Source organism: Somniosus microcephalus, chromosome 2, assembly GCF_052327205.1.
Source record: "Somniosus microcephalus isolate GS21.2 chromosome 2, FLI_Smic_1.0, whole genome shotgun sequence".
Taxonomy (NCBI): domain Eukaryota; kingdom Metazoa; phylum Chordata; class Chondrichthyes; order Squaliformes; family Somniosidae; genus Somniosus; species Somniosus microcephalus.
Window position 1 is genome coordinate 204,942,793 of NC_140988.1, and position 13,706 is coordinate 204,956,498.

At 44.6% G+C, this 13,706-nt stretch overlaps 1 protein-coding gene across 6 annotated transcripts in view; it reads right to left on the bottom strand.

Annotated features, from left to right (window-relative positions):
* Positions 1-5,192: 5,192 nt before the first annotated feature.
* The window catches only part of arap2 (ArfGAP with RhoGAP domain, ankyrin repeat and PH domain 2), a 710,987-nt gene continuing 702,473 nt past the window's right edge, over positions 5,193-13,706 (bottom strand). For all 6 annotated transcript variants that reach the window (XM_085968379.1, XM_085968416.1, XM_085968406.1 and 3 more), the window contains one exon: positions 5,193-7,566. In XM_085968379.1, coding sequence (XP_085824505.1) covers positions 7,228-7,566 — 339 coding nt within the window. In that variant the 3' untranslated portion in view covers positions 5,193-7,227. The remainder of the gene's footprint in view (positions 7,567-13,706) is intronic.

Sequence of the window (13,706 nt, forward strand, 5' to 3'; positions counted from 1 at the left end):
AAAGTTACGACAATCGGAGAACCCCTGCAGAAATTCCAGGTTATTGTTTTGAGGGCTGACACTCGATAATATTTGTCCTTAACCTACTGACCATCACAAGGTGAAGATATTAAATACCACATTAGATTTCACCTTTCTTTTAAGAAGGATTAGTAATTATTTTAAAATACTGGATGCAAAGTGACAGCTCAGTGTGACACTTTGCCTGACATCTGCTGATTTGCACAGAATACGAGTCCATTTACAACATACATAGACTCACACTGACTTTATATTGCACTCAGATTTAATTAAAGCTGATGGGGGCTTATGAGTGCTTTTTAAGAAAATACATAAAATAAAAAGTGAAACCACATTCCAAATTAAACATCCTGATAATCTGGTGGCACATTAGTGGCTTTGAAAAGTAAATAAATATATATCTCTGACATTTTCCTTTTAAAAGTGCTGCTCATTGGTGGTCCTTAATTAGCAAACAAACTCATTTAAGAACTATTCTGGCACCTCAACTGCATTTTGCATATGTGCAAGTAGTATTTCTAAGAAAACTGAAGATTAAACAATGTACTATGCATTTTAGTAATTATGGAGCTGTATCTTAAAATGTGGATTCAACCACTCCACAGTACAGGCTATTGCATAAATAAGACACACAACACAACTGAAGAATGCCCACAGTTGTCTATGTGCTGAATTCCCAGTGTCACTGATCAATCTATGGGAAGCACTGAGTTCAGATGTTCTTTCAATGGAATAATGGGATTGGAATAATGGGATTGGAAGAAGTTGTAGGGGTATGGGGCTTAAATATGGGAGAAAAATAAGTACAAATTGTTGGAAAATGCATCTTACACCATTTTGAATCCCAGGCAGCTAACTAGTACACATTAGAGATAACGTTCCTGGCCCTTATGCTCAGAAACTATGGGCTGGATTTTCATTGAGGAGGCGGGTAGGAGGCGGGACTACAACGTTTGGGGTTGTAGTCCCACCTCCATCGAGTTCTAGCCAACCCACGCAATTTTGACTTGATTGACCTTGTTGAGCCCACCCAGCGGGCTCAGCAGGCCAATTAAGGGCCACCCAGCAACAGGTAACGTCACAGATTGATATTTCATCTGTCAAGACCTTTTGACAGATGAAATATCAGCGTTTCACACCGACAATCTGTACTCCAGGTTAATTCCTTCCTCTCAGGATGATTTAGAGATTTCCCCAGAACAGGAAGCTGAATGCTGCAATTTTTGACAGATCGCAGCCCTTCTGCTTTCTGTGCCGGTAAGATGAGGGACTCCTGAGGCCTGAAGGAAGGCTGTAAAGGTAAGTAAAACTTCTTTAAACACTTTACACACACTAAACACACTTACCTCTTCACTCATGCACCCATCACTCACCTGAACACTGGACATCTCGACCCCTCCAAGCCCTTCATCCCGACGGCCCGCCTCACTAACTTGGCGTGCTTTGGAGCTATCGGGAATCCCACATTTCACCAATGAAAATAGGGATTAGGCTAAAAACTGCCTGTTACCTAGCAGTTAATTGGCACTAATCCCCTTCCCGCCTCGGGGAGGCAGGTCCCAGTGCGGGTCAGGTACCCGCCTCCTTTGAAACTGGCATGGAGGCGGGTTGGGGGCGGGATGGGTTCATGCCCCCTGATTTCAGGATAGTAACCCCCCCCACACGCCTCCAATCCCGCCTCCACGGCCCAATGAAAATCCTGCCCTATGCCTTCCATAAGGGCCAGGAAAAAGTGATGGAGAACCAACGTGCCAGGATTCTCTGGCCTTTCTTGTGGGGGTTGAGCCTGGCCTGTAACTGCAGGACAGATGTGGCAATGTATATGAAACGTCCTGCCTCCATTGCTGTTTGGAATGCTTTCTGGGTGCTCAAACACAGGGATGCCCACAAAAAACTTGCGTTGTGACTTGCCCTTGAACTGCCCACTGACCAGAGGGTCATCGGGGATCTCAGGCACAGGTTGAGGATCTGCAAGTAGGCCACAATACTTATTTTATGTCTTCTTCTCTCTCCCCCTGAATGTATTTCAATCAGAATCGTTTGGCAGAATGTTGCCTTACAGAATAATTTGCTGTATATATGAATTAATACTGAAACATATATGAAGTATAGGAAAAGTAGAAGCAGTGTCAGTAAGATTGGATGGGATTAAAGCTCCATTTAATATTTGTACTTAACAATTCTTAAAAGGCAAAAGGTTTCTGTTCTTTAAAAACTGCAAACTAAGTTAATGAAAGGAGCCAGAGGGTTTTGCTTTTCCTGTCTATGACTTAAAAATATCCCTCCAGAATCAATGAAAACAAATGGTGATCATTTAACTAGGTACTTCCTTTACAAGGAAGGATTTCCTGTAAAAGTCCCTTAAAGTTGACAAGGTTTGCAATATAGCATTATTTGACTATGATGGTACCAAGACATATTGGCACCATAAACCTCATTAAAATGGTTTTCAACCAATGTTGAATTTTATTCAGCTGACTAGCAGGATATTCTCTTAATATTATTTGGGTTGGTGAACGTAGGACAACACACCCAACGCCAAATTCTGCTTCACACGTTAAACTTGAGACAAATTCCAAAAGTATTTACTACATTTGTTATGGGCTATGGGAAATTGGGATATTCCAGCTAATTAATCCTGGGACCCAAACATTGAATATATATCATGAACCCATTAAGATTGTATAATCATTCCTGCAGAACCATAGAAATCAGCCCCACTATAGGACTTGCACACATCATCTAAAGTGACAACCTGCGCAATACTGAGAGTGTGCTTCAGTTTTCGAGGTGCAATTCTTTGAATAATGTGTTAAGTCCAGATTCTAACTGTCCCAATGGTTCAGTGGGCAATAAAGATCCCATGGCATTGTTTGAAGATGTTGGCCTGGCTACCATTCATTCCTCAACTAACAATACCAAGGAGAACCGCAGATTAACTAGTCATCACCTCATCGCTGATGATGGCATTTTGCTGTGCATAAAATAGTTGCTGTTTTTACCCACATAAAAAGTCATTCCTTGTAGCTCATTGTACATGAAGGGCTTTGAGATGTTCTGAGACACAAAATATAAATTATAGAAAGCAAGTACTCTCCCTAAATATACCAAATGTATATTAACTGCAGTGTTACCTTATTGGAATAATTTCAATTCAGGTAAAGACATTTCTAAACCTATGTAAATTCTGGTTTAAAAGAAAAACATCTGTGGCTGATTTTGGAAAGCAGATATATTTATTTGTGAAAATTAGTGTTTGATGGGAGGTCATTCACTACTTTTTTTAATTTTACAGTTTAGTGAATTTTCATGTGCTCATTTAGATGAGCGGTGTGAACCCTGGGGAGTGGGACTCTTTTTCAGCACCTAGATCCAGTTTTTCAAGCAATCCCACATCAGACATAGAATAGTCCAAATGCACAGTGATGCTTTTTTCTTTTACTATGCCTAAAAGTACACATTAACCCAATCCTCTGAAGAACACTTTCCACTGTGACATTTTCCACTTCTCAGATCAGCCATCTTTGCTAGCCTAGTTTCGTGTGGCTGCCAATTACAGGAAACTCTCATTTAAACGGCACCTAAATATCCGGAATTCTCTATTAACTGGCAAAATTCATACTCCAAAAACAATACCTCAATAACCGGAAATGTTGCTGAGTCTGAGTCCGAGTCTCCCGCAGTGGCCGAGTTAGTCAGTGGGGGTAGTTCTCCAAACTGCCACTACTCGGTTTCTTGGCGCTGTCGGAAGTCTGAACACCTCAATAACAGGAGTCTGACTCTCCCGTGCTGCCGGTAGTCTCTTTAACACAACATTCTGTAGGTGAGTATCCAATTATACTGCCATTTCTTGATTTTTTTATTTTTGTTTGTTAAAATAGCCTCAGTAGATAACCCTCTCCGTCATCCAGAATTTTTAATCAACCAGCACCATCCCGGTCCCGTCGGTGCCGGATACCAAAGAGTTTCCTGTAATATTAAACTCTGGGCAATTTTAGGTTGTGGTTCACTCCTACAACAAACTGAGTTGCAACGGCCCATATGGAATTCTTTTAGGAGCTGCTGAAGACAAAGGAGATGTTTACCCCATCTAATAAATTCTAAAAGTGAAAGGGCAGTTAACAAATTCCATGGCATCCAACCGCCTCGAAGTGTTTGGCAACTATTTAGGTGATAGGATAGTGTACATGGAACTAGGCAGTTACAAGTATACAAATCTCAAAAAAATTCAAAAGGAAAGTTAGGGATTCAAATTCCACGGCCCTTCCGCTGTACTCCCCCTGCAATACCAGCAGGGGTGGGGTGGAAGGGCCCCAAACTAGGCCAGGACACAGATATACCAGGTCGTGAACTTAATGCTGAGTTTCCATAGGGTTTTGAAAGGGGTGGAGCCCCTGCTGTCCATGGAGGGTGGAGGACCTGGCAGTCCATACTTCAGGAGTTCCTGCGACCTCAGCCTCTCAGTGGCGCCTGGTATGCTCAGTGAGGAGACATATTGGCCCCTACCTCAGGGAAAGGGGAGCCTGCATGGCGGTCCTGGCCTGGATTGTGTCCTGGACCGCTGAAGACATCTACCAAAATTTTTTTTGAATGATATTATTGGACTCATCACATAATGGGCTGTAGGGGTCACTAAAATTCTCCGGGGAATGAGGGGGGAAACAGGCACTTCCCTAGGTGGCAGCAGGTGCCAGACTGCCCAGCCTGTGTGGACCAGCAGGTGCCCAAGTTGTACCCCTAGTGGCGCTGGCGCTTGTCAGAACTATTTAAGTAGGACGACCTCCTACTGACTGCACATACTCTGGCAGGGTCCATGATGGAGGTCACTAAGGGGCACGAGCTCCAAAAGATTTTTGTGGTGCTAGTTTTCTTTTTGAAGTTTAAATATTAATCGAATGAAACATATCCAAATGGCAAATGAATGTTCCTGGACTGTAAAAGGTACAGAGGACACTAAACATAAGTGACTCTGGTTTGAAAGGCAAGGGGTTTGGCATGAGTTGAGGGAGAAGAACTTAAACTAGCACATGCCTTTTTATGAAATACTCACAGGTAGAAAAGAATATTCAAAAGCTATTTATGATGCCTTTTGTTCGACAGACCGTCATAAAATTGATTCTTATACTTTCAAAGTAGAAAACAGGTTACATTTCTATGAATAATGCATCTAGTTAGTATTAAGAACAATTTAATATTTGACACATAATTATCAACAACATTGGGATTTCAGACTTTCTGTTTGCTTGATTTCCTACATTACAACAGTGACTATGCTTCAAAAGTACTTTGTTGTCTTCAAAGCACTTTGGGACGTACTGAGGTGGTGAAAGGCGCTATCTAAATGCACACCTTTCTTTCTTAATTGACCAAATCTAGTAAATTCTATGATGCAAGTTATCAGAACTGCTGCAAACAAGACAGCTGTAAATGCCCACATGAATCTCATTTTTGTAGTTTATCAACAACAACAACTTGTATTTATATAGCGCCTTTAACGTAGTCAAATGTCCCAAGGTGCTGCACAGGAGTATTTTAAGACAACAAATTTGACACCGATCCACATAAGGATAAATTAGGGCAGATGACCAAAAGCTTGGTCAAAGAGGTAGGTTTTAAGGAGTGTCTTAAAGGAGGAAAGAGACATAGAGAGGCGGAGAGGTTTAGGCAGGGAATTCCAGTGCTTAGGGCCTAGGCAACAGAAGGCACAACCACGAAAGGTTGAGCGATTATAATCAGGGATGCTCAAGAGGGCAGAATTAGAAGAGCGCAGATATCTCGGGGGGGGTTGCGGGGTTGAATGAGATTACAGAGATAGGGAGGGGCGAGGCCCTGGAAGGATTTGAAAACAAGGATGAGAATTTTGAAATCGAGGCGCTGTTTAACCGGGAGCCAATGTAGGTCAGCGAGCACAGGGGTGATGGGCGAACGGGACTTGGTGCGAGTTAGGACAAATTATCAAACAAAATCTAACTACCAAAAGAAAGAAAACCTTACCCTCTAGAAAATCCACATGTAAAATTTAATGATTACCTCAGAAGCCGTTCGGGCATTACTTCGGTTTTGCCTTTTTGGTAATGGTAGAGACAGCACAATAAAGACAGCACAATAAAGAATATGGGCAGAAAGTCAGCAAGCACCCTTAAGGGCAAGGATGAAAGAGCATTAATGGTGCTGCAGATCCAAGTTGCTTGAATAACAAATCTAATTTCCTTGTTGCGAACATGGTGAACTGGAGAAAACTACAGTGAATCAGCCTGCTAGTATCAGCAAATCTGTTCATTTAGCTGACCTGCTTGTGTCCAGATTCTTGGCTGGTTTAGTGCGCTATAGTTTCTAACACTGCTATATTTACAGACAGTTTAAAATCTATAAACTTACCAATGACTTTTTTCAGTTGATGCATTTACAAAGGCATAGGTCATTTTCCTATTTTTTTAAAATATAAAATTCCCCTTTCTGTATTCTACTCCAATTTTTCTGTTCACACATTAGGAACTGACAGACCATCAGCATGGTAGCTCTCTTGGGGGATCAGTCACCTGGATGCAGGTCTGTACATATTTAACTTTTTTTTTAAGAAATACATATAGTGTGTTTTACTTAAGGATAATGTCACTGTAGGACACATTAAACCTGGAATATTCCTTTACATGAACTTTATTGACACTTAATATTGGACAATGGGGGTGGGGGGGGAAACTTTTTGGTCCCGTACTAAGCTGATACAAAAGATAAACATCCATTACCAACATGGATAACTGCAAGCAAATAAATTGTTGTTCACTCATTGTGACCAACTGTCATAATTTACTGTTCTACTATGTACTTAATATGCAGACTGCACAGCAACAACTCTCCCCAGATACCCTAACAAGTCACACCTAACTTAGTTGTAAGCACCAAGGGTATCAAATTAGATGCAGTGATTCAACTTTAATATATGACAAGCATTGAGGGTGGTCCATACAAATATGTCCCATGTGCATGCTCAGAAGTCTACTTTGAGTATTTCTGCAGATTCAAAGTGGCTTTTAAAATCATGCAATTGGAGTTGATCCAAGCTGTCGCTTAATAACATATGTTAAATATGGAATGATGTAAATAGCCGAATGAAGTGAACTTCCTAATGCCTTCATTTTATAATCCATCTAAAGTGGTCATTATAAAAGAAATATCCATTCCTATATTAATAGATGAGGACACACTTTATTCATTCTTTACCAGTGGATTACTTTTTAGAAAGACAGTGTTCAGCTCCTGCATGAGTTTTGAATGTAGCTTTGTATCAGTTCCAAAAAACGTTTTATTGAGGGTGACTTCTGCTTGGCCTGGACACTGTGACCCTTGCCAAAGTCTTAACTTTGTGCTGCTTTGTGTTACACTAGCTTGGCCTGGGCGTGAAGTGAGCCTATTTGGCTCCTGTCCATTGCCAGGCAAATCCTCTGAGTGTTGTAGGCAGGCAGCCAAGTGATGTGTTCTCCCCTGTGCATCCTCACGAAATGTCTGACGAAGGGCATCATTCAGCTTCAACTTCCGGCAGTCCTTCTGCAATGAGAAATTAATTGCTTAAAGGAGAGAATTCAATATCCTGGCAGAAACACAACCTCTCCAATTTAAAGAAACAGCAAAGCTGCATTTTGTTAAAATTAGGATGTTGCAGCACATCAAATATTTTCATATTTTATTAACATGGAGCAATTAAATGTGGTTCCTGGAAGAAGTCAGAACTATTTTGATGTTATAAAATCATAGAATGATATAGCACAGAAGGAGGCCTATCGGCCCAGTGTGCCTGTGCCGGCTCTTTGGTAGAGCTCTCCAATTAATCCCACTCCCCTGCTGTCTCCCCTAAGCCCTGTAAATGTTTTCCCTTCAAGTATTTATCCAATTCTCTTTTGAATGTTGTTGTTGAATCTGCTTCCACCACCCTTTCAGGCAGTGCATTCCAGATCACAACAACTCGCTGTGTAAAAACATGTTTCCTCGTGTCATCTCTGGTTCTTTTGCCAATCACCTTAAATCGGTGTCTTCTGGTTACAAACCCTTCGCCAACAGAAACAGTTTCTCCTTATTTACTCTATCAAAACCGTTCATGATTTATCACATCTCCTCTTAACCTTCTCTGCTCTGAGAACAAACCCAACTTCTCCAGTCTCTCCACATGACTGAAGTCCCTCATTCTGGTGCCATTCTAGTAAATCTCCACTGCACCCTCTCTAAGGCCTTGACATCCTTCCTAAAGTGTGGTGCCCAGAATTGAACAGAATACTCCAGCTGAGGCCTAACCAGTGTTTTATAAAGGCATAGCATAACTTCCTTGCTTTTGTATTCTATGGCCAGATTTTTACGTTTGGACGCACCAGGAGTGGGGGGCCCGGCGCTGTGGAGTCCACAACCTGTGTGTGACATCACAGGTTCCCTGCCTGGAAGTCAGCCTGATTGACAAGCTGGTTTCTAGTCGGGCGGGGAACTCTGGACAAGAGGCCGCAACCCCAGGTAGGTGCAAGCCCCTACCCCAAGGGGTGTTTGTTTGTGTTACGTCTGTGTAATAATAGGAAAAGGACTGCAGAGAACGGTACAACAGGTGTTTACTCAACGTGGTTCAAACTGCAACTGAAACAACAGATTACTACTCAGCGTTATATACAGGTGTGGTCACTGCCGGTACTACAGTATACATGAGCTGGAGAAAGTAGTTCCCCCCTTAAAGGTACATACATTACAATTCCTCCCCTTTTAGATTAACAGTACCATAACACTCATTTAACAAGTAAATATCAAACTAATTACAATTAACACTTTTAACATGCAACATTAGCTGAAAATAGTCTATTTATAAATTCAGTCTTTGGGGAGGCTTCCTGATCCTTTCTGGATAGTGCCTTTCCCGAGTGTCTTGCTCTTGGTGCGGAGGCGATTCTGGCCCCCTGTCGTCGGTTGGTTCATCAGCTTCCAATGCTACTGTTTCTGGGGTAGATGCTACCTGTACGTCGGGTTCATCACCAGGCACGTATGGGCGAGGCATGGGGTTGATTTGTTCTTGTGACTCTAGGATCTGGTCAGCATGTCGTCTCACGATGCTCTCCCCAATGTCCACTGTGTACATTAGTGGGCCCTGCCATGTGCATATCGTTCCCGGCTGCCATTTTTCTGTTCGGTAGTCGCGGACCAAGACTGGTTGCCCTACATTGAAGCTCCTTGTTGGCTTCTCATGGATGTGCTGGAATTGCTTACTCTCAACATCTCTTCGTACGTTTGGTCTGAGCAAATCCAGGCGAGATCTTAACCTTCGGTTAAAGAACATCATGGCTGGGGCCTGGTTGGTGACTGCATGTGTCGCATTCCGGTAGGCGAACAGGAAATTGTCCACCTTGTGCTGCAGCGGAATGTTGTCATTGTACATAGCCTTTATTGCCTTCTTAAAGGTTTGTACGAACCTCTCAGCCAATCCATTTGTGGCTGGATGATACGGGGCGGATGGGTAATGCCTTACCCCATTCTTTTTCAAGAACCTCCGGAACTCTTCGGACACAAACTGTGGTCCGTTGTCGGAGCAAATCTGTTCTGGCAAGCCATTCCTGGCAAAAATGGTCCGTAGGACTGCAATAGTTTTCTCCGTGGTGGTGGAGGACATTTTGATGACCTCAGGCCATTTCGAGTGCGCATCCACGGCTATTAAAAACATTGAGTCCATGAATGGACCAGCAAAATCAATATGCACCCATTGCCATGGAGATGAAGGCCACTCCCATGGGTGTAGAGGGGCCTGTGGTGGTGCATTTTGGACTCTCTGGCATCCTGAGCAGCTCTTGGTCAAGTCCTCGATTTGTTTATCGATTCCCGGCCACCACACATAAGCCCTGGCTAGGTTTATCATTTTTACCCCTCCCAGATGACCCTCATGAAGCTCATTGAGCATTCTCTCCCTTAACTTGGGTGGAATTACCACTCGGGATCCACACATCAAGGTCCCCCGGCACACTGACAGCTGTTCTCTCCTTGTCGAGAATGCTGGCAACAATGAGTCGTCATGTGCTGGCCAACCCTTCACTGTCAAATCATTACCCGAGACAGTGTCGGGTCATTTCGGGTTTCCTTTTCGATACAAGCATTAGTTACCGGTAGGTATTCAACTATAGTCAAATGGAATATTTCGACAGGATCCACTGCTGGTGCTTCCTCCACAGTAGGCAGTGGCAGGCGTGATAGCCCATCAGCATTTCCATGCTGTTTCGTGCCCTTATATTCAATCTCATAGTGGTGCGCCCCTAGAAAAAGTGACCATCTTTGTAGTCGTTGCGCAGTCATCACCGGAACGCCCTTCTTCGGATTAAAAATGGAGACAAGAGGCTGGTGATCAGTCAGCAAGGTGAATTTCTGCCCGTGCAGATAGTGATTGAACTTTTTCACTCCCCACACTAGGCTGAGTGCCTCCCTGTCAATCTGGGCGTAGTTACGCTCGGCTGAGGTTAGTGATCGTGACGCAAAGGCTATTGGCCTCTCTGAGCCATCCGAGAATCTGTGCGACAGCACTGCTCCAATGCCGTAGGGTGACGCATCACAAGCCAACCAAATTGGTAATGCTGGGTTGTAATGGGCCAATACCTCTTTCGATGTGATTAGTGTTTTGCTCTTCTGGAAAGCTCGTCTACATTCGTCATTCCACTTCCATGGCGCCCCAGTTTGCAGTAGGGTGTTCAGTGGGTGTAGTATTGTAGACAAATTTGGCAAGAACTTATGGTAGTAGTTTACCAGCCCGAGGAACGACCTCAGTTGTGACACATTTTCCGGTGCTGGAGCCTTGACTACTGCCTCAATCTTCTCTGGGGACTTATGTAACCCCTCTTTATCGATAACGTGGCCACAATACGAGATCTGTTTTCCAAAAAACTCGCATTTGGGGCGGTTAGCTCGGAGCCCATATTCCTGCAATCTAGTGAGCACCTGCTCCAGGTTGGCAAGGTGATCACTGTCATTTTCGCCCGTGACCAGGATGTCATCCAAATAACACTGGGTCCCTGGGATCCCTTGCAGGACTTGTTCCATTGCCCTCTGCCAAATAGCCAGAGCTGATGCTACCCCGAATACCAGCCGGTTGTATTGGTAGAGACCTTTATGGGTGTTGATTGTGAGGTATTTTTTGATGCTTCTTCTACCTCCATTTGCAGATACGCCTGGGCCAGATCAATCTTAGTGAAGCATTTCCCTCCAGATAGCGAGGCGAAAATATCTTCAATCCGCGGAAGTGCATATTGTCCGGTGTGAAGGACCGGGTTCACTGTTACCTTAAAGTCCCCACAGATGCGAAACTTCCTTGGTTCCCCAGGCGTGCTGCTCAACGACTTTTTCATCACAGGGATGATGGGTGTAGCCCACTCGCTCCAGTCTACCTTGAACAGTGCACCTGAACGTTCCAGACTCTCCAGCTCTGCTTCGACGGCTGGGCGGATCGCATAAGGTACCGGTCTGGCCTTAAAAAATTTTGGGCTTGCGTTTTCTTCAATTTTAATCATCGCTGTCATGCCTTTTAGTGTTCTGAGTCCTTGCTGGAACACTTCTTTCGCGTCAGTTAGGATCTTTGACAGTCGCCCAGGTGTGACGTCGTCATCCTTTTTGTCAGCCACAGTCAGTGCCTGTATGGAATGCCAATCCAGTTGTATTTCAGGAGATGGTTCTGTGATCGTGGATTGGCGGTTAGGATCAGATCAGCCATGATCTTATTGAATGGTGGAGCAGGCTCGAGGGGCCGATTGGCCTACTCCTGCTCCTATTTCTTATGTTCTTATTTTCCGGATCCATTCACGTCCCAGTAATGGTGGTCCTCCATCTTGCAATACATACAGGTCTAGTTTTGGTGTTTCCTTACCGTTATATATAACGGTCACCCTTATTTTCCCTTTGGGGTAGACTTTTTGCCCTGTGTACGTCTTCAAAATAATTTTTGTGTCTCTCAAGGGTATGTGTGAGAATAGCCGCTCATAGTCCCGTCGGTTTATGACTGTTAGAGCTGATCCTGTGTCCATTTCCATCTTTACCTGGACTCTTGCTATCTTGAGAGTGACCCAAATGGTTCGGTGATCCTCCGTTGTGATCACATTATGTAGTTTCAGACAACTCAGTTCACTGCTTTCGGAGTCGTTATCACTCTTTTGTTCGTCTGTACTATTCTCCGTTATCTTATGTACCTTCTTGTACTTCCCTTTGGTCGGTTTCTTATTGCTGGTTTTCTATCCCGACCTGCAGACTCGTGCTATGTGTCCTACTTTTCCACACTGTCGGCACACTTTGTCTTTGAACCAGCAATCATTCTGGTCGTGTGTTGTTCTGCCGCAGCGATAGCACTTCTCTGTTCCATATGACATTTCGTTTGTGCCATATTCTTGCGGTCTCTGTTGTATCTCTGCAGCGCCCCGTGCTGCTGCTTCATATGATACCGCAATGCTGAAGGCCTTTTCCAGCATAAGGTCCTTTTCAGATAAAAGCCGTTTCTGGGTTCCTTCACTTTGAAGCCCACACACAAACTTGTCCCTTAAGGTATCTACCAGTCCCGCTCCAAACTGGCAGTGTTTCGATAGTTTGCGCAGTTCTGTTAAATAATCAGCATTGCTTTCATCCTTATGCTGGTTCCGTTTGTGAAACTTGAATCTTTCTGCTATCAGCAGCGGTGTGGGGTTTAAGTGGTCCTGTAGGATTGACACTATGTTTTCAAAATCCTTTTCTACTGGCTTCTCTGGGGTTACTAGGTTTCGTAGTAAGCCATACATTTTTGCACCCATTGAATTCAACAATACCAGCGCTTTCTTGTCATCTGGCACTTCCTTCGCCTTGCAGTATACATCTATGCGTTCGACATATGTCGTCCAATCTTCCACTTCCTTGTCGAACGCTGTGATACTGCCACTCTTCGGCATTTTTGGGTGTGGTTAGACTGGCTTAAAATGGCGTCTCCCGCGCTTTCCTTTCTTCCCCGCTGCGGCTTAAAATGGCGTGTCCCGCGCTGCTGCCAGCGCCACTCTCGGCAGTCCTCGTGGCAAATGGCAACGCCCTGTGGGTTTCGTGCATTGCTCCTGCGCTGCTGCCAACGCTGCTCTCTGCGGTCCTCGTGGCAATGGCAGTGCCTCGCATTTTCCTGCACGCCTCTCTCCCCCGTTGACGCTGCTCGGCCCTTGAACACCGGCAGCGCTCTGCTCTCTCTCACCTCTCTCCCCCATTGACGCCGCTCGGTCCAGAACACCGGCCGCGCCCTGTGCGCTCCACGCTCTCTCTCTCCCCCGTCGACGCTGCTCGGCCTTTTTCTGTGCCGCTCGGTCGGGCTCTAGCCCGTCGCTGTCCGGGAAGGGTCTGCACAGTACCTGTTGCCAGCCCGTTTTGCTGGACCACCGTGAGCCTCCCCTGCGATGCTCAAATCTCCGCTGGATGACTGTGTGGTTGCCCGTGGTCGATGCCCATGCCTCTGGACTCGACCCTGCTCCACCGCTTTCCAGGAGCGAATCCTTGGGAGGTGATGCAGAGTTGCAGGTACGTTCGAACTTGCTCGTCGCCACTGTTACGTCCGTGTAATCATAAGAAAAGGACTGCAGAGAACGGTACAACAGGTGTTTACTCAACGTGGTTCAAACTGCAACTGAAACAACAGATTACTACTCAGCATTATATACAGGTGTGGTCACTGCCAGTACTACAGT